Consider the following 22,956-nt stretch of genomic DNA (forward strand, 5'->3'; position numbering starts at 1 on the left):
GCGCTTTGCTTCTGCTGCTGTGTGTAATTTTAAATAACGCTATCATCCAAACTAAGGATGCATGGAAATGCAGCTAACAGTCTCAGTAGCGTAAGTCACCATCGCCCGCCCTCTCAGTACTCCTTTGGGGTTGGTCTAGTGATCATCTGTTGAAAGAATGGGTGGTGCCACACACAAAACTAGATGCTGTCTTCAACAAACTCAAGGATAAAATGTGTTTTTGTATAGCGGAAAGCTGTACACCCAGGGAATGTGGTCACAATGGCACACTTCAGAGATCTGAAAGATGGGGACAACTAGCTGATCCACATCTGCAACTCCAACACAAGCAGAAAGGTCCAGGAGGGGAAGCAACTGTAACTCTAGGCAGATGCTGTCCTTGATGCCAGCCCCAGAAGATCCCACCCAACACTCACACATAATCTCTCCCACACACTCACATTCACAACCACACACATCCCTGTGCTCGCACATACTCATACTCACACACACACACGTTCATACAACAAACATGAAATCAATACAAAGATCCATAAAATATGTATAATTACTAGAACATAAACCATATTTAAAGAAAAAAGCAGTACAGGAATGCATACTGGTTACCATCAATACACACGATGAACTTAAGAACTGAATAAAATATATCTGAAAAATCGCAAATGAATTAATGATCTGCTCAAAAAATCAGGAAAGCAGAAAGATGGGGGAAAGGAGAGGGAGGAAAAGGAGAGGAGGGGAGTGGAAATACAGGAAAGGGAGGTGTAGGGAGAGAAGGTAAAGAGAGGCAGGGATGCAGAGAGGCAAGGAAACAGCCCCAGAGCAAAACAAAACAACAGCAGTGTGGGATTTTCTGAGCCCAGGGATCTTGAGCTTTGGTGTGCAGGATCTCCGATGCTGTGGGGTAGTAGACAGATCCCAGGAACTACTCAGGTTAGAAAATCTAACTTGACATTGGTTCATAAATCCAGGTCTCAAACAGGGATAGAACAGTGATCGATGCCCCTACCTGCTCCCCCAGGAGACACTGCCCATCTCAACATGTGCCTCATAGAAAGAGAGTGAGGTCTTCTCTGATTAATTTTAAATATAAACAATAATTTGAAGCATGAATCTGAACTGAACAAGTCTAAAATATCCCAAGAGGAAAATCATTTTCTTAAGATATCCAAGTCTGTTTACACTATAGGATTCTGACAACAGATTAGATTCAAGGACCCCAAAGATTAGATATTAAGTGATGTGGGAGTGATTTCTTATTAATAAAGAAACTGTCTAGGCCCCTTGATAGGCCAACCCTTAGGTGGGTGGAGTAAACAGAACAGAATGCTGGGAGAAAGAAGCTGAGTCAAGAGAGTCGCCATGATTCTCCCACTCCAGACAGACGCAGGTTAAAATCTTCTCTGGTAAGCCACCTCGTGGGCTACACAGATTATTAGAAATGGGTTAGATCGATATGTAAGAGCTAGCCAATAAGAAACTGGAACTTACGGCCCAGGCAGTGTTTAAAAGAATACAGTTTCCGTGTAATTATTTTGGGGCATAAGCTAGCCATGCGGGCGGCTGGGTGCCAGGGACGCAGCCTCGCCACTCCTATCACTACACTTAAGGGACTGCCACCAATACCCACAGCAACAAAACAGCTCAATCTTGTAAAGAAATTAATCTATCTGTAGACATGTAAAAAAAAAAACAGGTGGCATAGTCAGTTTGGATAAGGCTTCAAAAATTGGACACTCAAATTCTGGGTCTGGAGAGATAACTTGGGCATTTAGAATACTTGCTGCTCCTAAAGAGGAAAGCAGTCCAGTTTCCAGTACATATACTGGAAAGTTCACAACTCTCTGTAATTCCAGCTCCAGTGAGTCTACTCCCTCTTATAGACCCTATGGTCTCTCTCTCTCTCTCTCTCTCTCACACACACACACACACAAATAATAAATAAAATAAAAAATTCAAAGACACCTACAATATGTCTTATGAAGTAAAAGCAGGCTTGGAAATGTGAACAAAATAAAAAAAAATCAAAGAGTAGATAAAAATAAGGGATCAAGTCTGTGTTCTGTTTTTTTTTTTTTTTTTTAATTAACTGGTCTGTAGAAATGAAAGCCACAAGAAGAGAAAATCTATCTTTACAGAAGAATTATAGTTAAAAACAGACGGAGGAAGAGGAGGTTGGGAGTTAATTTGAATCTGGAATACAATGATGAAAACAGACAAGGCAATGAATGATTGGCACCTCGCTTCACTAAAAGTGAAATAAGCTTGTAAGAGCTGAGCTCAACAACCAGTTTTAACATAGTAAACAAGCTGTCGAAACCTAAGAGGAGCCAGCTCAGTTCTCAGAAATCCAGGTACCAATTTTCATTGGGTATCAACATAGCTGTGACTATTAAAGGATTACAACACATGTGAATATATACACATGCATATGTATATACGCAAGGGGAGCTCTAACTCCCTAGGTTAAAGCCTGGCTCTCTTGAGTCAACACACATTTGCACAGCTACGTCACAGCTGGAAAAGGCAGAAATCCACATCAGTGCCTTAGTGCTACGATGGAGCGCAGTGGGTGAGGAAAACAGGCTCCCCCAACTCTCCCAAGACTGCAGCGAAGGGAAGTGGTACCTGAGCAGGGACACGTGGGTGCCCAGGCTTAGCACGCTAATCGTCACTGGAGAATAGATGAGGAGGAAGCAGGAGTCTTTCCTATCTAGGTCAGGCAGACAGATGGCTTTATGGGGGTGAAAGAGACCGGAAGTAGAGCATGGGGAGGCGTGGCATGGGCACCCTCCCACTCCCACCCCTCACGCAGGTCAGATGAATCCAGAGTGCTAGCGAATAAAAGGCTCTGACACCAATGTGCACAAAAATGAAAGATGCCCTCACAGGAATACCCACTGTTACCAGAACTCTTCTCTAAATGCCAGCAGAATTCTTCCCTGCAGCAAACCCTTCCACAAGCTGACTCCACCCCTTAGGTCCAGGACTGAGTGCTTTGTGCGGCCCATATGTCCTTGGCCAGGGTGACTACTTCCAACTGGTACCTGACCCAATTAAAGACGCTCAAAATTCTCAGCAGCAACACCTCCCAAATGCGCATTGAGTCACCAGGATCTCCAGAAAATGGAGCTGTGATCCAGGAGGTCCAGGATGGGGCTTGGCGTTCACACTTCTACTAAGCTTCCTAGTGAGGTGAATGCTGATGGTCCAGAGACCTTGAACCTTCTGCTCCTCGGAAACTTCCTGCTAGAGTCTGCACAGAGGGGAGGGGATGCTCTTCCTGGTGGAGCCATAAAGGGACAGACTGATACACACAGTGCTGGCTTCCCTACAACCCGCAGCATTCATGTCTGCTACTTGGGGTCTGGTGTGTTCTCTGTGACCTGATCATACAATCGTAGGAAACAAAAGTCAAACATTCAATCTCTGCCACTCTCAACAACGTCATCGCTGGTGTTTTGCAAAAGGAAATGTGTAAGAAATGTCTACAACAACCAGCTAGAAAAACTGGAGCTCCTTAAGGAAAGAGGTGGGGCAGAGACTGTCCTGAGTTGGGAAGGACCATTGACAGAGGGAACCCTGCTACAGCAGTGGGCAAAGGTGAGCGTCCTCTGTATACTTAGGATTTCCCTGACTCACCGGATAGGAGCCCTGGTAGCACACTCAGGTCCTCTGTACTGCTTTAGGAGAACAAACAGCCAACACCCTGATGGATAAAGCAGCAAGACTCCCCAGGCCCCGGCAGAGAACTCCTGCCCTTCTAGCAGATTCATTCAGTGATTCCCATGGAATCTCACCAAATAGTAAAACTGACAGTCTCTGGCTTAAAGGTCTCCAGCAGACACTGCCAATTTATTTTTAAGCCATTAAGTGAGATGTTTTATGAAAAGAGGACCTGAATAGACATTTGTCAAAAGCATGTATGCAATCAGTCAACAGGCACATAAAAAATCATAATGAAATTCCAGCTGGAGCCACAGTGAGTCACTACCTCATCATATTTGTTAAAAGGGCTACTATCAAAACACAAGGAGTGGCTGTTGGCGAGGACAGTGGGTCCCATGACTCGACTCAAGGGTTTCTCACAGGTTTGCATTCTGAATACTGGCTCCCCACCCAGTGGTGCTATTTTAGGAGGCTTCTGAAGGTCAGGCCCAGCTGGCCCAGCAGGTCACTAGGGCATGGTTTCCAAGGCTATAATGCCCTGGTTCTTGCCTCGCTTTTTGCTTCCTGGTCGTCTACAATGTGAAGGGTCCCACCACACCAGTGCCTCAGCAGCATGCCTTCCTCACCACAGGGGCCAGAAACCCACAGAAGTCCTCAGTCAAAATGAATCTCTCCTTCCTCAGTTTGCTTCTCTCAGGCATTGCGGCCCTGGTGATGCAAAAGTAGTACGTGGAGGAAGGGAGCCTTGGTACACTGCCACATACTGCTGGCAGGGGTTTAAGACAGGCTAGTCAACATGAAAATCGGTACAGAGTACCTTAAAAGTTAAAAACAGAGTTACTATGTGAGCCTGCAATCCCGCTTTCTATCCAAAGGAAACAATGTGACAGTGTGAAGAGACACGCTGCCTCCCACGCTCATGGCCACACCCCTCACAAGAGCTAGGATGTGGAACCAACCTAAGCACCCAGTGACAGCCAAATGGACACAGAAGTGTGGTATAGCTGCCAATGCCTGACGAGCAGCATCTGAGGGTATCCACACTATCCACACGTATGTGTACTCATGGACACAAATGCACATACACAAGCACCTAGACACACATGAATGTGCACATGCACACACATGAATTCCCACCTGCACACACACACACACACACACACACACACAAGAAGAAGAAAGAAGATTTGAGGTGTGTGTACGTAGCACAATCTTTGTTAATCTCAGAAGGCAATCTTGACTTTTGCAGCAACAGGGGTAAATGTGGAAGACACGGGACTGAGAAAAGTAAGTCAGGACAGAGGGACAAATGTATTTTATCTTACTTATATGTGGAGTCTCAAACAGCTGACCTTACAGAGAACTGAACAGAATGGAGGTTACAAGGACTTGGGACAGGAGCAGTGAGTGCGTGGAAGGGCAAATGCAGAGACCACGTTCAAAGGACACATCTCTCTTAGGAGGAATACATTCAGGAGAGCTGCTGTATTGTATGGTGAATATATTTAACAACAATGTTTCATATTTTTGAAAAACGCAAATTGGTCTGGTCATTCCACAAGCCATACATACTTTGCTATCTGTTGCTGCAAAGACATCACCACCAACAGCAATGTGGGGAGGAAAGGGTTAATTTGTCTTATTAGATTGAAGGGCCATCAGAGCCGGACTCTAGGCAGGAAGCTGGGGGAAGGAACTGAAGCAGAACTCACAGCCTACTGGCTTGCTCCCCGTTGTTGCTCAGCTTGCTTCTTTATACAGCTCAGGATCACCTACCCAGGATGGCACTGCCTACAGTGGGTTTGCACCGCATACATCAATTAGCAATTAAGAAAATGCCCCAAAGGCACGCACACAAGCCAACCTGATAGAGGTAATTCCTCAGCTGAGTCCTTCTGGGTGTGGGAGGCTGACAGCTGAAGCTGATTATAACAGCATAGATCTACATCTCAAGTCAGCTGATTCCTGTATCTCTTCAATTGAGTCCAAGCTGAGAACAGAAGGGCGAGGATTACCAAACACCACGTCGGCAGTTCCTTGGAGAGAGACTCCATTAAGTCTGTTCCTACATAATCACACACAGCACAGTGTTTACGTTTCGTCACAACGGAAGCACACTCTCAGAACAGCAGGTCCTGCACTCTCAGAGCCAGTTCGCTTAGTTCCTACGATCTCGTCCTCAAGACTAGGATGAGCTGAGGGACAGTTATGACAGCGGTTCTATAGGGAGAAAGAGTAATGAAGACACGAGTGGGGGCCATCCGGACTCTACGTGACACCTGGGTAGAGCTTGAAAATCTAACAAGCAGAGTTTCGGGCCTTTTCTAAATTGTTCAGCTCAGTTATAAGGAAAGGTTTACATAGAAAAGCCAATCTTTCCGTTGAAGATTAGAGTGTATCATTAGCTCCTAGGTAATGATCATTTTATTGGTTTCTAAGGAATTCATGGCCTGTAAGTAAAGGCAGTGATGACCTATGATCAATTTTAACGGTTTGAAAACCTGGTAGACAGAACTTGCAGCTTTAGCCATGATGATACCAGACTTGTTATCACAATATAAACTACTGCAAAACAGGAGAAAAAAGTAAAATCCACGTGATAAGTAAGACTTGCCATAGGGCTGTGCCCCCTGGAGAGAGAGAAAAACACATGAAAATCACATTCACTGTGGCTTCTGCCTGGAGACACTTTCCAGATCGCAGGTATGTAAACAGACCTGTATGAATTATGGGGTTAGTGATTTGGAGTCCTGCCTTATATAGAAGTCCCTCCCCATATATGTAGGTTGCATACACCTTTCTCACATAACTCCAAGGGGTAAAACAGAACATGGGGAAAAGTGCAGGAAAATAACATCTCCTATGGCTCCCGTGTTTAGTGTAAGGATAACATAAATATGTATCTTAAAATGTGTCATCTAGTTCTAGAATAAGTATTACTCTAGATCTACCTTATTCAATTAAAAAAACTGTAAACATTCAAAAAGAGTGTCAACTAAATCAAAGTGATTCTCCAGTAGGTAATCAAACAGAAACGTAATACTTTTCAGTAAGACAGCACAACCCACACTCTCATCAATGCCCAAGACGAGTTCTTAAACACTGCCAGACTAGAAAGCAAGCAATAAAATATAAAACACATACTGTGGAGAAAAAAAGTACCAATGAAAACACAGACATCGGAAGTACAAAGTCAGGACTTAGACTGCACACAGTTCCATCTCTGTAAAATCACACCTCCACACTAAAGGACACCCCCTTCCCTTTGCAACAGATGACTTGGGAGCTACCTCAAGGAAGATGTCAGTTTTCTTCAAGAAAGAAATGTTAATCTCACATGTTCAAAGAGTACGCAATTGACAGTTTACAGCTTACAGAGACTCTTGGTCTGGAAGATCTTGAGACAGTGTGAACACCACTGCAAACTGAACATACGTAGCTTATTTGTCCTGCTTACTTTTGAACAGATTTACATCCTAAGCTATGGCCACAAGAATCAGCAATAGACTGAATCCTGAGACAGCTAACATGAGAGAATTTGCTGAATGAGGCCATTAAAAGATCTATGAGATGCAGGAGAGGTTCAGCAGATCCAACCATCTCTTCTGGTGCAAGGGAAACACACACATGCAGACAAAATGCTCAAACATACTTTCAAAGAAGTTGCTCATGAATACTGGGAATCATCAGGTTCAGTGTGGTTTTATTTACTCATTCACTAAAGCGAATAATCATTACCCGCTGACTTGTGCCAGGTGTGACAAGCCACAACAACATGAACTGACTGGGCATCCTGGGTTCTGCAAGACTGAGTGCGGAGGAAGAAAAAGAGGAAATCATTTCTTCATTTGGGGCTGGATACCCAATAAATGAAAATAATTTTTTCCATTTGGGCTTGAGTTTTGATTGTAAGAAGAATCACATTTTCCTCCGGTGGATCAACTGGAAGGACACATTTGGGCTTTGACATAACTGAGTGTAGACAGGAGTGTCTGCTCAAATTAGCCGACTAATGAATTCAGTCATTTCAATGCTTTGTCCTTGTCTGGTTGCCTCTGTATCAAGTGGTCACCTCACTGCAGGTAGGGTTTCATTTGAACACTAAGGCTTTCTTCATCTTGCATTTGGCAGTAGATACATCTATTATGCATATCTATATCTCTATCTGTATCTATATCTGTATAGTCTACAGTGAATCTATAGAAACACTACGAGAAAAGGTGAGCTACTTAAGAATGCTCCTAGGAGGTCTTATCTATTTCCCCTTCCCCAGGGGATCTATGTATGTACGTTTCTCTTAGGGTTCTCCTTGTTATTTAGCTTCTCTGGGGTCTATAGAAAATTGGGAACATGGGGGGTAAGGGGAGAAGGAACGGCGAAAGGGGAAGAGGAGGGAAGAAGGGGAGCAGGGAGGAGAACTAGAGGGAACGGAATGGTTGAGATGGGGAAGGACAGAGATGGCGAACAAGAAAAGAGATATCTTGATTAAGGGAGCCATTATGGGACTAGCAAGAAACCTGGCACTAGAGAAATTCCCAGGAATCTACAAGGATGACCCTAGCTAAGACCCTAAGCAATAGTGGGGAGGTGTCTGAACTGGCCTTGCCATGTAGTCAGATTGATGACTATCTTAAATGTCACCTACATCCAGCAACTGATGAAAGCAGATGCAGAGAACAACAGTGGAGCATTGGCTGAGCTCCCAAAGTCCCGTAGAAGAGAGGGAGGAGTGAGAATATGAGCTAAGAGGTCAAGACCATGATGGGGACACCCACTGAAACAGCTTGCCTGAGCTAATGAAAGCCTTCCAACTTTGGCCTGACAGCTAGGGAACCAGTATGGGACTTAACTAGGCCCTCTGAATGTGAGTGACAGTTGTATGACTGGGGTAGACTGCAGAGCCACTGGCTGTAAGGCCAGGACTTCTCCCTACTGCTTGTTCTGGCTTTTTAGAACCCATTCTCTCTGGAGGGATACCTTGCTCAGCCTAGATATAGTGGGGAGGGTCTTAGTCCTGCCTCAAAGCAATGTGATAGACTTTGTTGACCCGCCATGGGAAACCTTACCCTCTCTGAGGAGTGGGTGGGAATGGGGTGGTGGGCGGGAGGGAGGAAGGTGGAGGAAGCAGGAGAAGGGGAGGGAATGAAAAATGGATTTGGCATGTAAAATGAGAAAAGATAGTTTTTTTTTAAATTAATTAAAAATATTAATAAACAGACAAAAAATGCTGTTGAAAAAAATGCTCCTAGTAGGTTTCTTGGATTTGTTTTTTAAATTGTGAATTTAATCTATTTATACCTTAATTTTTCTGAATATATTTTTAATTTCTTCCTGTTTGATAAAAAAACAAAATGGAAAACATAAATACATATTGGTTTTGCTTCTGAACCAAAAAAAAAACCTACCCAATATTTAATTGCAAATAATTTTAAGGCTTAAGGGCTTTCCTTTATTTATTTATTTATTTATTTATTTATTTTCTTACTTATTTACTTATTAGGTATACAATATTCTGTCTGCATGTATGCAGGCCAGAAGAGGGCACCAGATGTCATTACAGATGGTTGTGAACCACCATGTGGTTGCCAGGAATTGAACTCAGGACCTTTGGAAGAGCAGGCAATGCTCTTAACCGCTGAGCCATCTCTCCAGCCCAAGGGCCTTCCTTTCAAGAATATGCAACAAAAGCTTCTATTCTAGAAACTTCACATTAACAAAACCTTAGAGGTCTTTGATACATCATTGCTTTTAAAAATGTTAGTTCAGCCAGGTAGTGGTGGCAAATACCTTTAATCCCAGCACTCGAGAGGCAGAGGCAGGTGGATCTTTGTGAGTTCAAGACCAGCCTGGTCTACAGAGCAACTTCAAGGACAGGCTCCGAAGCTACACAGAGAAACCCTGTCTTGAAAAACAAAAACAAACAAACAAACAAGCTGTCAGTTTAACTCATAGCTACTGGGAAGAACCTATCCCCTGTGTAGTGTAAGACCAACTAATCTCTCTCTCTCTCTCTCACACACACACACTATTTCCAAAGGGCTTTTTCAGATGTCTTTAGGGCCAGCTATTCTTCTCCTATTCCCTCCTCTACCCTCCCCTCCCGTCCTTCTTTCCACTTCCCCACCTCACCTTCATGTCACCCTGTGTTCAGTTCAGAGGGATGAACAGTGCCATGACTGGCCAAAGTGAGAGAGTAAGTGTCCGTGGACAGCTCAGACATAAATGGGACATAAATATATATGTATGTGTGTACACACACACACACACACACACAGCTCAGGGACCATCATGAAAGAGGAAGTAGAAAGATTGTAAAAGCCAGAGGTCAGAGAAAACTGGAGATGAGTAATGTCTTCTGGACATGACTGGGCCACTCTCTCCAATTCACGGCAGTTATGGATGCCTGTACAAGACCTGCACAGGAACAAGCCAGTCAGTATTCTAGATTGGAGGGAGGTGGGGCTTATAAGCCCTATTCCTCGCTAAGGATCTATGGACAACTGATGGTTTCTAAGAGAGGCAGGGCCAGTTTTCTTTAAGGGTGTGGCCAATGGTTGGTCTCTAGAACCCTGTCTCGGTGGCCTGCTCCAGTAGATGGTCCAATATCCATCAAGATATGGGCAGCACAGACTGGATGCAGTAGGTTATTAAAAAAGAGGGAAGGAAGTTGGAATAAGGCTGGGATGGATCTGGGAGGAGTCAGGGGTAAATGTGATTAATGATTTATCTACATCTATGAAATTCTTAGAGAATTAATAAATATTATATTAAAAATGTTAATTCAAGCCAGTATGTAACACATACTAGTAATACCAACACTAAACAGTTTATTTCAGGACTAGCCTATGCTACATAGCAAGACCCTCTTTCTAAATAAACATACATACATTCATGCTAATTCATTGCTATGAATAGCTATCAACCTCTCAGCTTCTTAAGTATGAATTCAGCCTGGTGCAAAGTATGTGCATACTCAGCAAGCAAAATCTTTGTTTAATTTCAGTTTAAGAAGGCTTCTATTGAGAAAAAAAAACACTTCAATTTATTTGAACTCATGAATAGGAGTCTTTATAACTAAAATAAATGGAGGTAGAAAGTTCATGGTAACTTGAAATCATATGTGTTTATTGATAAGCTGGTTGAAAAGGCTCAGAAAATCTCCAACTGACCAATGATACCCACAGAAGAAAGTCCATCTTTGAACTGAGAACATAAATGTGGAATGATTAACCTCAACATTTTCTCCAGAGGATCTGGACAGTCAGTAAACTCAGGGCTACTCCCTGCTTCAGAATGCCTCACTACAACCTAGGGCAACATTTCTATGTACTTTTGTACCTGCAGAGTTAATATTTCAAATGACTACAGATAAGACATGACAGACATCGAGGATAATAAAACAAGGCCTACAATAATGGTAAAACAAAAAATGTAATGATGTACATTAGATTTATGTGCTTCTCTCCTTCGGTGACCACATAAGAGAATAAACAAGCATGGTAGAGGCCCCCAGATTCCCCACTCACTTCCTTCCTTCCTTCCTTTCCTTTCTTTTCATTTTTTCTTTCTTTTTTAAACTGTACTTGCTTCGTGAACTCTGACCCTTCAATAAACTGCAAGGATTACAAACACTGTCCTCAGAAAACACCATTTCTGATAGTTGCTGAGACCAGAAAGAGGAGAATCACAGTGCAGAAGGAAAAGCCATAGGGTTACACAGTCAAATTCTCAACAGCCCATTCAAATAAGACTGTTACCATTGGGGTCATCTGGTTTTCAGGGCTCACTAATAACTCAAAGAATGAACCTCTATCCTCTATTCATGTCATTTAAATACTTCTCTTGGCAGTTAACTCCATACACAATTTAGTGAATTAGAAGACACAACGTAAGTATATTCTGTTAATAGTTCAAGAAAACCTCACCCAAGTTAGATTGTACAAAATACACACAAAGGAGTTGACTTCTGGTGCTCGTTTATCTACAGAAACACTTAAAGTTACACCACAGAGTTCTAGGAGAATGGCAGTGATGCTAGTTTCTATAACAGAGGGAAATCTGGAGCTTGCTTAATATGTATAGGTCCTGAGCTCCATCCCCACCAACACACACACATGGTGCGGGAGAATTGTCTGTATTCTGTCAATCATGTTATAAATAAACGCTGACTGGCCAGGCAGGAAATATAGGTGGAAAAAAACAGACAGGAAATAGAAATGAGAACAGGAGAATTCTGGGAAGAAGGAAGCTGATTCCTCCCACTCCTGCCTAGACCACCGAAGCAGCAGGATGTGATCTGCCCCACTGAAAAAAAGGTACTGAGCCACATGGCTAACACAGATCAGGAAAATGTGATGGAGGAAGGTCATTGGCTAATAAAAAAACTGCCTTGGCCCATCTGATAGGGCAGAATTAAGATAGGCGGAGTAAACAGAACAGAATGCTGGGAGGAAGAGGAAGTGAGGTAAGACACCTCAGACAGAAACCATGCAGCTCCTCTCAGAGGCACACGTGATGAAGCAGGCCGCCAGGTCAGACATGCTGAATCTTTCCCAGTAAGACTGATGCTACACAGTTTATTAGAGATGGGTTGATCGGGATATCAGAATTAGCCAGTAAGGGCTAGAGCTAATGGGCCAAGCAGTGTTTAAAAGAATACAGTGTCCGTGTAATTATTTCGTGGCATAAGCTAGCAGGCGGCCGGGGTGCTGGGGACGCAGCCCCGCCACTCCTATTACAACAAAAATGGGTTAATCAAGATGTGAGAGCCAGTGAGAGGCTAGAGCTAATGGGCCAATCAGCTTATAATTTATGGNATTCTGAGAAAGAGAAAGTTGATTCCTTCCACTCCTGCCCAGACCACCGAAGCAGCAGGATGTGATCTGCCCCACTGAAAAAGGTACTGAGCTACATGGCTAACATAGATCAGAAAAATGGGTTAATCAAGATGTGAGAGTTAGCCAGTGAGAGGCTAGAGCTAATGGGCCAATCAGCTTATAATTTATGGAGACCTATGTGTGATTTTCTTTGGGGCTAAACAGCTGGGGGTACCAGGCAGGACAGAAACCCCAACAAACAGGACCCACTCATGTTACACACACACACACACACACACACACACACAGAGGAATAGGAGAAAGAGGAGATCATTAATGGTTATAATTCCTAACAGAATCCACTAGAGTCTTCTCCTTTAAGAAAAAGTATTTTTTGTGTTTTTAAGAGTATTTTGCCTACACATATGTATGTACACTGCATGCATGCCTGGTGCCTCCAAAAGTTAGAAGCAGGTGTTGAATTTGCTGAAACTGAAGTTACAGATATTTGTGAGCCACCATGTGGGTTCTAGCCCTCAGATAGACAAGAATTTTTCCTAAGCTATGGCCACGTTTGTGGATCTTTTGCATACCCTGGTGCTGGTTGGAGGCTGCCATATGTCACCAAACCTGGTAACCTGAATTCATTTCCCAAGACCACATGGTGGAAGGAGAAAACCAATGCAACAAGTTGTCCTCTGACTTCCAATAGGTGCTGTAGCACATGTCCCTACTCAATAATAAATAATGAGAAAACAAATGCTAAAATAAAAAAGACAGCACTGAGAGCACTGTGACTGCTTTGTAAAAAGTTGAGCTAAAGACACGGCTCAGTGGTTAAAAGCTTTAAACGCTCTTGCAAAAAGACCCATGTTTAGTTCCCAGAACCCAAAGCAGGTAGCTCACACTCCTTGCAACTCCATTTCCAGAAGATCTTCTGGCCCCCTTCATGTATGTGGCATACACATCACACATACTCACATACACATGCACATGCACGCATGCATGCATAGATGCAAATAAAACTATTTTTTTTAAGTTTCAAAGGCAGAGTGTAGTGGCTTGCATATGTATTTCCAGAAATTTGGAATATAAGGCAGGAAGATTGCTATAAGTTCAGTAAGGCTCTGTCTTCAAAAGTTAACAATAACAAAACATAACCAAAACAAAAAGTTTCAGTAAAACTCGGAGAAAGTTGAGTCCAAAGCACTATCCTTATAAGGAAAAGAGGTCTGCCAAGTACATCCTTGCAGGGAGTAATGCTCCATCATCCGTGTGCTTTAGGAATTCCAGTGCATGGGAACACTAAAAGGCAACCTTATATTTTCCGTATTATTCTATAAATCCCTTGCAGCCATTATTCCTGAATAGACACAGCTCAAAGGCGGCCCTATGCATAGGCTCCACTGCATATTCAAAAGCCTACAGAAGCCTGAGACATCTGCCATGAGAACATGATTATTTACGGTTTTAAACCTCACAGGTCCAGGCAGCAAACAGAACCTGAATGACCTAGCAACAGCCTGACCAAGGGCACAGCAGAAGTAGACCCTGTACTGGAGGAGTTGGATCCTGACTGGAACTGTCTAGGTGCTGGGGATGAGGAAATGACGGGCAGCACACGCATATCCCTTTGTTGTTTCCAGTTCCCGTCTAGCAGGGGATAATTTAAAACCAGAGCATAGGCTACACATTTCAGTAACAATACACCCAGCTCAGCAGGCTCTTAGTGCCCAAGGCAAGACTCCACAGAAACTCTCAAACTTTAAAAACCAGTGAGAAATTTCCCTATTTCCATTATAAACCAATTCATACGGTCCTAGAATTAAGTCCCCCCCCCTCCACACACACAAACACAGATCCACTCACAAACCAAAGTAGAGAAATTTCATAAAACAGTGTTTTCCTTACAGTGTAGGATGGACTCTGATATTTTCTCTTCTTATTTTCTGGGTCCTTGAGGCACCAAGCTGGTTATAGCATCCCTGGGTATGTTCTGACTTGAGGTTGTAAGACACACAAATCAGTTTTCAAGTCAGATATAGTTTTTTGTTTTACCTATGAGTTCTTGAACTGGGTTTAAAACTACAGAATGGGTTGGAGTGGGGAGCTGTGGAATTGGAAACTGCAGAAAGTAACTCCAAATGCTGCATTTAGCATGTGAACTCTTGGTGTCATTTAATCCGAGAGGTACAAGGTGATCTGGTTATTCTAATATGGAGAAGAAATGAAAAAGTGATTGCCAAAGTTGGAGGCAGACACAAAGACTGAGCAGAGGTATAGGATGCCTTAAGGGGCTAGGTGGGACAGAATGTTGAGCACTGTGGGGATGTGAGAACTGGAAGATTAAGCATGGCCTGTTCTGTAAGCTCCCTCTTCTGGTGCCTTCCATACTATCTTAAAAGTACCTGAGTGCGCACACTTATGAAGGAAATTCTGACATGTACCAACATAGATGAACCTTGAGTATACTATGCTAAGTAAAATGGGCTGCACATAAAAATGCAAACACTGCAGGATTTCATTCAAGTGAGGATTCCCCTCCGGCAATCAAATTCAGAGACAGAAAGTAGAGTACAGGACACTAGCAGCTGAGGACAGGGGGTAAAGCATAATGCAGACTTACTTCTTGAGTTTAGAGCTCGAGGTTTGCAAGATGAACGAGCTCTTGAGGCTGGCTGCAAAAGAGCATGGACACACCTCACACTACTGATACACACTGTCAAAACAGCATTATACTGCAAGAGTCCTCGCCAGAGCCTCAGTAGATTCTTAGAACAGGGACAGCAAGTATTGGGAGCAGACATGACTAGGTTGTTCAGGCAATTCCAGAAGGTCTTGGCAAGAATAGACTACCTTTTGCCAGGTGGTGGTGGCACATGCCTTTATGCCTTTAATCCTAGCTCGTGGACCTCTGTGAGTTCAAGGTCAGCCTGGTTTAAAAGAGCTAGCTAGTTCCAGGACAGGCTACAAAGCTACAGAGAAACCCTGTCTCTGGGAGGGGGAGGTAGGGGGATATACTACCTTTCAGGATAGCTGACTCCTGAACTAAGCTCAGGCTCAACATGGAATCAGAGGCTAATGGAAGAGTTCTAGGTATGACCTTATGGCTGAGGTCACCAGGGCAGGGTTCTAGGTATGTCCTGATGGCTGAGGTCACCAGGACAAGGTTTTAGGTTCATCGTGATGGCCAAGGTCAACAGGGATCCTCCATACCCAGGAGGCAAGTTTCCTTCCTGTATGTACACATTCCAAAGAAAGTCCAACTACAGATCAGATGTGCTCCCTCAGGACAGCATCCTCTGCATACACAGATCCTCAATTTACCATCTGCATTCACAGAGCCTTTTAAAAAGCCTGTGTTGAAGAAATAAATTGTCTTACTCATTGTTCTATTGCTTTGCAGAGACACCATGACCATAGTAACTCTTATAAAAGAAAACATTGAGTTGGGGCTTGCTTATATTCTGAGGTTTAGTCCATTATCGCCATAATGAGAGGCATGGCTGCATGCAGGCAGACATAGTGCTAGAGTGGTACCTGAGAGTTCTACATCCAGACTGGCAGGCAAAGGAGGAGAGCGAGAGTGCCACTGGGCCTGGCTTGGGCTTCTGAAACCCCAAAGGTCAAATGAAGTGACATACTTCCTCCAACAATTCCACACTCACCCCAAGGCCACACCTCTTAATGTCACTCCCTAACCATTCAAATATGAGCTTATGGGGACCATTCTTATTCAAACCACACGGGAGAACAAAAACCTTGAAATGCTACCTCACTTATTTCTCAATTTCTTAGGAAACCATGCTTTTTCAAGGAAAAAAAAACATTATTTTTATTTTGTTGGCTGGGTGAACCTCCCTTCCAGACTTTGAAAGAAAGTTGTCCAGTATATAAGCAACCAACGCTGACTCCTTACAAACCCAGAGTTTAGGAGTTCAGAGAGCTTGGTGCCCTGGGGCCTGGGCATGACCCACATATAAGCAAATACATATCTCTTCAGTTGCTCACATGAACAACAAAAAGAAACTAGTTCACCGTAGACTGGGGAAATCTAAGGCTTTACAGCAGATTAAACTGATTCATAACAGTAGCAAATTACAGTTATAAAGTAGCAACAAAATAATTTTGTTTGGGTGTCCCCATAACATGAGGAACTGCATTAAAGGGTCACAGCATTAGGAAGGTTGAGAACTACTGCTTTAGAGCTTTGGCAGTCTTTAGGTAGAAATCCCCTGAAGAAAACCAATGCCAACAGAAGTTATGCACACACACACACACACACACACACACACACACACGCACACGACAGCAGGGCAGCTAGAAAAGCCCCACACAGACTGAGAGGAACACAGAAAGCCCTTCAGAAAACTTCCATGCTTCTCACCGTCTTCAGATAACTGTTTTAGAGATACAGGATAGGAAGATGAGGTTGAACCCAGGAATGGGGGTAGGGGCAGTGAACAGAAAGATGAAAAACCCAGGGTTTCTAGTGCTCAGAAGCACAGACCTGGAGTCCGGGAAGAGTGTGCTTTAAAGCTTAGTGATTCCCCTTTCACAAATGGTCTTGAAGAGAAACTGAAGAGGGCATGTCGTAGAGTCAAGCCCAAAGATCTAGGGAAGGAGGCAAGACAGACTAGGGAAGTGGAGGTCTTTTTGCCCTGGGAAGCGGCCTTTGCCTCTGCTTCAGTTCTGTGACCTCCCACACTAACCCAGAACAAGACATCATGATATAAGACAAGGACAGTAAGCAAAATGTGTGTGTTCACCTATTCTAATGCCCTTCTCTGCAGAGACTCTCTCAGCAGGCAGGCAGGCAGGGCCGATTCCCATGCAGCTCAGTGACAGACATAGCCTGCTTTATTACAAATGCTCAGCGACTGTGCGAACTGCAGATGGTAATTCATGAAAGAAACTAATTCAGTTGAGTGAGGCAGTGGCTGTCAAACAAAGGACAGCGAATCCGCACTGCCGACCCTGCTCAGCCCACCAGCACAGCTAAAGAAAGGCCATGCTTTGCTAATTGCATCATCTTTAGCAACGGAGGCAGAAGACACAAGAGCTTCCTTTTCCCAACAAAGAACTTTGTCATGGGCGGTCCTCCCATTTTCAAATGTAAAATCTGTCAGGACAGTAAAACTCTCCACTCCGCTGGCTACCTCAAAGCATTAGAGCCCACACAGACAAGTTATCTATTAATGACGAGTTGGGAGTTCTCACGTACCTAGATATATTGTTGAAGCTGAGAAAGAGGCGTTGGAGGCAGGGCAAATTATCCACATCTCTCTAGAAGAAAACAGAAAGCAAAAATTTATCAGTTGAAAGAAACAAAGTACCGTATTTTAAAATGCTTTCTTGTTCAGCTGCTGGAAGGCATTCATGTTGCTCCCCCTCCCGCAACCTCGCTCCACCGTTCATTTCTAGAGCACTCGGAGATCCATTCTTTGCTGCAGAGCGAGTGGGAGGGTTTCAGCACATCCGCAGGACCAGCTGCACTAGCGCCAGCAAGGTAAAAAGCAGTGGAGGAAGCGGGAGCGCTGCGGCTAGCCTCCTTCAGCGTGCTTTTGGGAAGGATGCCAGGATGCTACTTCAGCATTTACTGTAGCAAAGCGGTGTGATCAGGGCTTGTTCAAAGTCACTTTTCAAAGGGAGACATCCAAAAGCTTTCCAAACAATGGTATAAATTTCAAAGCGATTTGCCTCATTATTCTCAAACTTGGAAACAGATCCAATACAGGAACAACCACCCCCCAAAAGCAGATCATAATGTCACTGGAGGGCACGATAAGGTCAGCTCCTAATCTAGGCACAACCCGAAGATTTAGACTGTGTGCTCAAACACGTGCTAAAAGCATTCCTGCAGTATTTTAAGAAGTTGCCCTTAGTCAATACTGAAGTATTTAGGCTAGGATGATTAAAAAACAGTTACAAAATAAATACGCCCAACTTCATCAGGGAAAAGACAGACAAATAAGAAACCTTCTGAAAATCATGGCATACTAGCGGCACGGACTCTGCAGAGAAAGTGGATCAATCTGACTTAGTCCAGAGAAGAGAGCAGCCGAGGCAGCTGCAGGTGCAGAGTGGAGGGCGGGCTGACGGGAGGAGGGTAGACTGACACGCAGAGGGTAGTGGGCTGGAGGGTGGGCTGGCACGGTGGCCACACAGCCCCAGAGGCTGAGACAGGGCATTCTGGACTCCACGCACTCAGCCACTTCTCATGTAAAACTGTTTTGTTTCCAGATCAGCATCTGCCTTCTGTAGTGACTATCACCGCTGGCTCCCTGAAAAGCCTGATTCACAAGCGTTAGGAGTGGCGTCTAGATCTTTCCATGGTCCAAGGTGTAAGTCTATAGACCACAGGACAGCAGATTAACCACACACCCTCACCCCCGTGATTGTGAACCGTGTAAGTCGGTAAACTTCTAGAATCATCTCTTGAAGCCACTTCTTTCTGACTTTCCCACACTTGAGGAGGAGTGCAGGTTTCACTCCAGGACCCCGTTTCCCACAGGAAATGAAGCTGCTTTTTTTTATCTCTTCAGAAACAAGTCAAAACTGACCTGGAAGTCTTCTCTCTACTCTCTTATCCCCACATTCCTCCTGAGCGCTACCTCAAGTATTTCTGGGCACAAGCATTGTTGGTACTCAGTGGGGAATGGAAGCAGTGGCCTGCATCTCCTGGGAGGCAGAGCATCCTTTTAAGACTACAGTCTCATTGTCTCTCCCATGCCACAGGCAGAGCAAACACACTCCTTTCAAGACATGACTGCTTTGCAATTAAAGTACAAACTCAAATTATTTTTAGGAATATATCAAGTTCTTTTAAAAAAAATTGTAATGCTTCTGTATTTATTTTCTTTTATAAAATCTACCAATTTTTCAAAATCATTAACTGTCATTTCTTGATAGCTTTAAAAATACTCACAAAAAAACCCCTAAAAATCCAAATTTAGTTTATATACATGTCAATAACCACTTCTGTAGCTAGCCTTTCCAGGACTTCAAAAAGCAGAATAATTATCTACAATATTTCTGTTGTCTCAAATTTAACATCAAGAGAAAATAATTATTTTTTAATTTTCCTAAAAATTTTAAGATATATTTTTATAGCAAAATTCTAACATTACAACAGAAAAAAGAAAACATATTTGTCATATTAATCAATTACCTAGGCATAAATTTCTTATAATAAAAAGATCTGTTAAAAAATACTAAAATATGGCCTTCGAAAGGAAACTCTGTAAGACCCAACTAGTAGGATTTACCACCCAGCGCAGGGGCTGAGGGCAAGTGCTCACAGTGTCCCTCAGCCAAGCACCTCAGAGGGTCCTGGGAAGGCAGCATCAGGGAGAAATGGAACAGGTCACCTGAAGTCTGGAAGGCAGAGAGAGATGTTACTGCACTCAGGGCAGCTTTGTTATTAACATCTGAATCCTCAATTAATGGGGAAATGAGCTAGTTCTAATGCCAGAAAACAAATAAACAAACAAAACCATTGAAGTTTAACACAATGATCCAAGTCTAACTTTGAAAACCTTGCTTAGCTGTGTCCAACAACCTGAATCCACTCTATCACAAATGTACCAATTTTAATTGAGCATAGAAGGCCTTCATTAAGGCTTTGTTTTTATAAAGTACTTAATGTACTTATTTTATTGCATGTGTACGAGTGTTTTGCCTTCATATATGTCTGCACACCAGGTGCATGCCTCAGGCCCCTGGAGGCCAGAAAAGAGTGTTGCATCCCCTAAGGTTGCAGTTACAGCCACTTGTGAGCGGCTGTGTGGGTGCTGAGAAGCCAACCCTAGTCCTCTAGCAGAGCAGCCAGTGCTCTTAACCAAAGAGTCATCTCTCCACCCCTTAAAGCCCAATTTTCTCTTTTAAAATATGTCCTTAAAGATCTGTAGTTTTCTTTTTAGGATCTGTAGGTTTTGCTACTGTTGTTTAAAGTTTATCTATTTATTTATTTTAGTTTTTGAAATTTAGATGTCATTACATTTCCCCCTTCCCCTTCCTCCCTCCATCACTTCCCATGGACCCTCCTCAAATTCATGGCCTTTTTTTTTTTTATTGTTGTTACATATGAATATTCCTAAATGCATAATAAGGACAACCGGCTCAATTGCTATAATATTACTTGTATATATATGATTTCAGGACTGACTATTTGGTACTGGATTCCCTGGGGTGAACTTCAAAAAATATCCTGCCTTTTCCTTCATAAACCAGACCAAGACTATAATGAGATAGCAGCAGACTTTAAGCTGAACTTTGCCAGTAAATTATTCTGATGGTAGGACTCAAATCCATCCACCTGCTTGACACCAAAATATGATGTAAGGATTTTGGAATGATAGAGGAAGGAGAATTGGGGGTTGGAAAGCTGTAAGGATGATCAAGCTTTATCTCTCTCTCTCTCTCTCTTTTTTTTTTTTTTTTTTTTTTTTTGGTTTTTCAAGACAGGGTTTCTCTGTAGCTTTGGAGCCTGTCCTGGAACTCCCTTTGTAGACCAGACTGGCCTCAAACTCACAGAGATCCACCTGCCTCTGCTTCCCGAGTGCTGGGATTAAAGGCATGCGCCACCACCGCCCAAGCTTTATATCTTTTTAAGGAAAAGCCAACAAATTAATTTTACTGTTACAGATTTAACAGTGCTAGCACATCTCCTCTGGAGGTAGCTATTTTACAGGCAAAGAGACTATCATGGGACAGTTAGAATATTAATATATATAAACATGAAAAGAAAATGTTAATACTGATCAAAATAATTATAGGTCACATTATTAATCTGCTCATCACCTTAAATTTATTGCACTTGAAACAATACTAAAACTCATATTCAATAGATTTCTTTTTTTTCTTTTTTGTCGGAGTCAAAGCACTTTATTCAGAGGCTTGGGGAGGAAAAAGGCTGGATTGTTCCACGCTGTCTGCTGTCCTCCACTGGGCAGAACTCGCAGGTCTGCCGATGCTAAAAGGTCAACAGATTTCTGAAGCATGATTTAAAGATTTAGCATCATCTCAAAATATAATTTTGTTAAAAATGAGGCTGAATGAAATTATGAACTCTAAGACTGACAAGGATCAGAATTCCTTAGTTTTCCAAAGAATGTCTTTGCATCTGAAGAATTTGTCTCCTCTGCTCAGTACTGTTATCCATATTCCCTAACTCTGTAATAGAACTGAGTGACTCAGCAATCTGCCTGTCTAGAACAGCTATTACTCATGACTCAGCAATCTGCCTGTCTAGAATGACTAATACTCATGACTCAGCAATATGCCTGAATAGAACATCTATTACTCAGGCTATTCTTAGTGACTCTTCTACAGAGAAATAAAGAAGAAGCAAGGTGAAGACATGGGGTGCATTGAGGCAGTAAATAGAACAAAGGACAAAGAAAACTTCTTTACTATTGTTTTCATTTTAAATAAAAAAAAGTCAGGATACAATACACATAGAGGAAATCATTTCAGTTTGGAAAGTTACAAATGGATTCACTGAGCATGTTTTAGAACAGGAACAAGAAAACAGTACTTCTTTTCATTAAAAAACTAAAGGCCCGAGGCAGGGAACTCCATAGGAGCAAGACTGAGCCAGCAACCTAAGCAAGAACAGGTCTGAGGCAGCAAACTCCAAAAACGCAGGACTGAGCCAGTGAACTGAGGTGGAGTGGGCCTGGGACAGTGAATTCCACAGGCGCAGGAGTGGATTCAGATCAGGGTCATTTGCGAAAGCAGGACTGGGCCAGCAACCTAGGCCAGAGCAGCCTAAGACAGTGAGCTCCAAGTGAGTAGGAGCAGATCCAGACCAAGGATATTTGCAGAGGCAGGATTGAGCCAATGACCTGGGTCAGAGCAGAGCTGAGACAGTGAACTCCACAGGAGCAGGTACAGGGGAGCAAATGCTGAGCAAGCAGGCTAGAGCCAGAGACTGCTGTGGGTCTGGGTGTGAATCTGAGACCTCTGAGGGAGTAAACCTGAGCCAGAACCTCTGTGGGTCTGGGCATCCATCTGGGACATCTGAGGGAGTAGATTAGAGTCAGAGACCTTTGCAGGACCAACCCCAAACCAGGGACCTCTGTAGGAGTGGATCCAGATCAGGGACATTTAAAGAAACAGGGCTGAGCCAACAAGTCTAGGCCAGAGCAGACCTGAGACAGCAACAAAATCAACAAAATAGAAACAAAGAAAATAATACAAAGAATCAATGAGACAAAAATTGATTCTTCAAGAAAATAAACAAAAGAGACAAACCTTTATCCAAACTAACCAAACAGCAGAGAGAGAATATGTAAATTTAAAAAATCAGATATGAAAAGGGGGACATAACCACAGACACAGAGGAAATTCAGAGAATCATTAGATCTTACTACAAAAGCCTGTATGCCACAAAACTGGAAAATGTAAAAGAAATGGACACTTTTTTAGATAAATACCATATACCAAAGTTAAACTAGGACCAGGTGGA

At 43.1% G+C, this 22,956-nt stretch overlaps 1 protein-coding gene across 11 annotated transcripts in view; it reads right to left on the bottom strand.

Moving 5' to 3' along the window:
• The window catches only part of Lrrc49 (leucine rich repeat containing 49), a 114,293-nt gene that overhangs the window by 44,100 nt on the left and 47,237 nt on the right, over nt 1-22,956 (bottom strand). For all 11 annotated transcript variants that reach the window (XM_050151924.1, XM_050151930.1, XM_050151926.1 and 8 more), the window contains one exon: nt 17,710-17,771. In XM_050151924.1, the coding sequence (XP_050007881.1) occupies nt 17,710-17,771 (62 nt within the window). The remainder of the gene's footprint in view (nt 1-17,709; nt 17,772-22,956) is intronic.

This window comes from Alexandromys fortis, unplaced genomic scaffold, assembly GCF_014885135.2.
Source record: "Alexandromys fortis isolate MF-2015 unplaced genomic scaffold, M_Fortis_MF-2015_v1.1 scaffold_70, whole genome shotgun sequence".
In the NCBI taxonomy this organism is placed as follows: domain Eukaryota; kingdom Metazoa; phylum Chordata; class Mammalia; order Rodentia; family Cricetidae; genus Alexandromys; species Alexandromys fortis.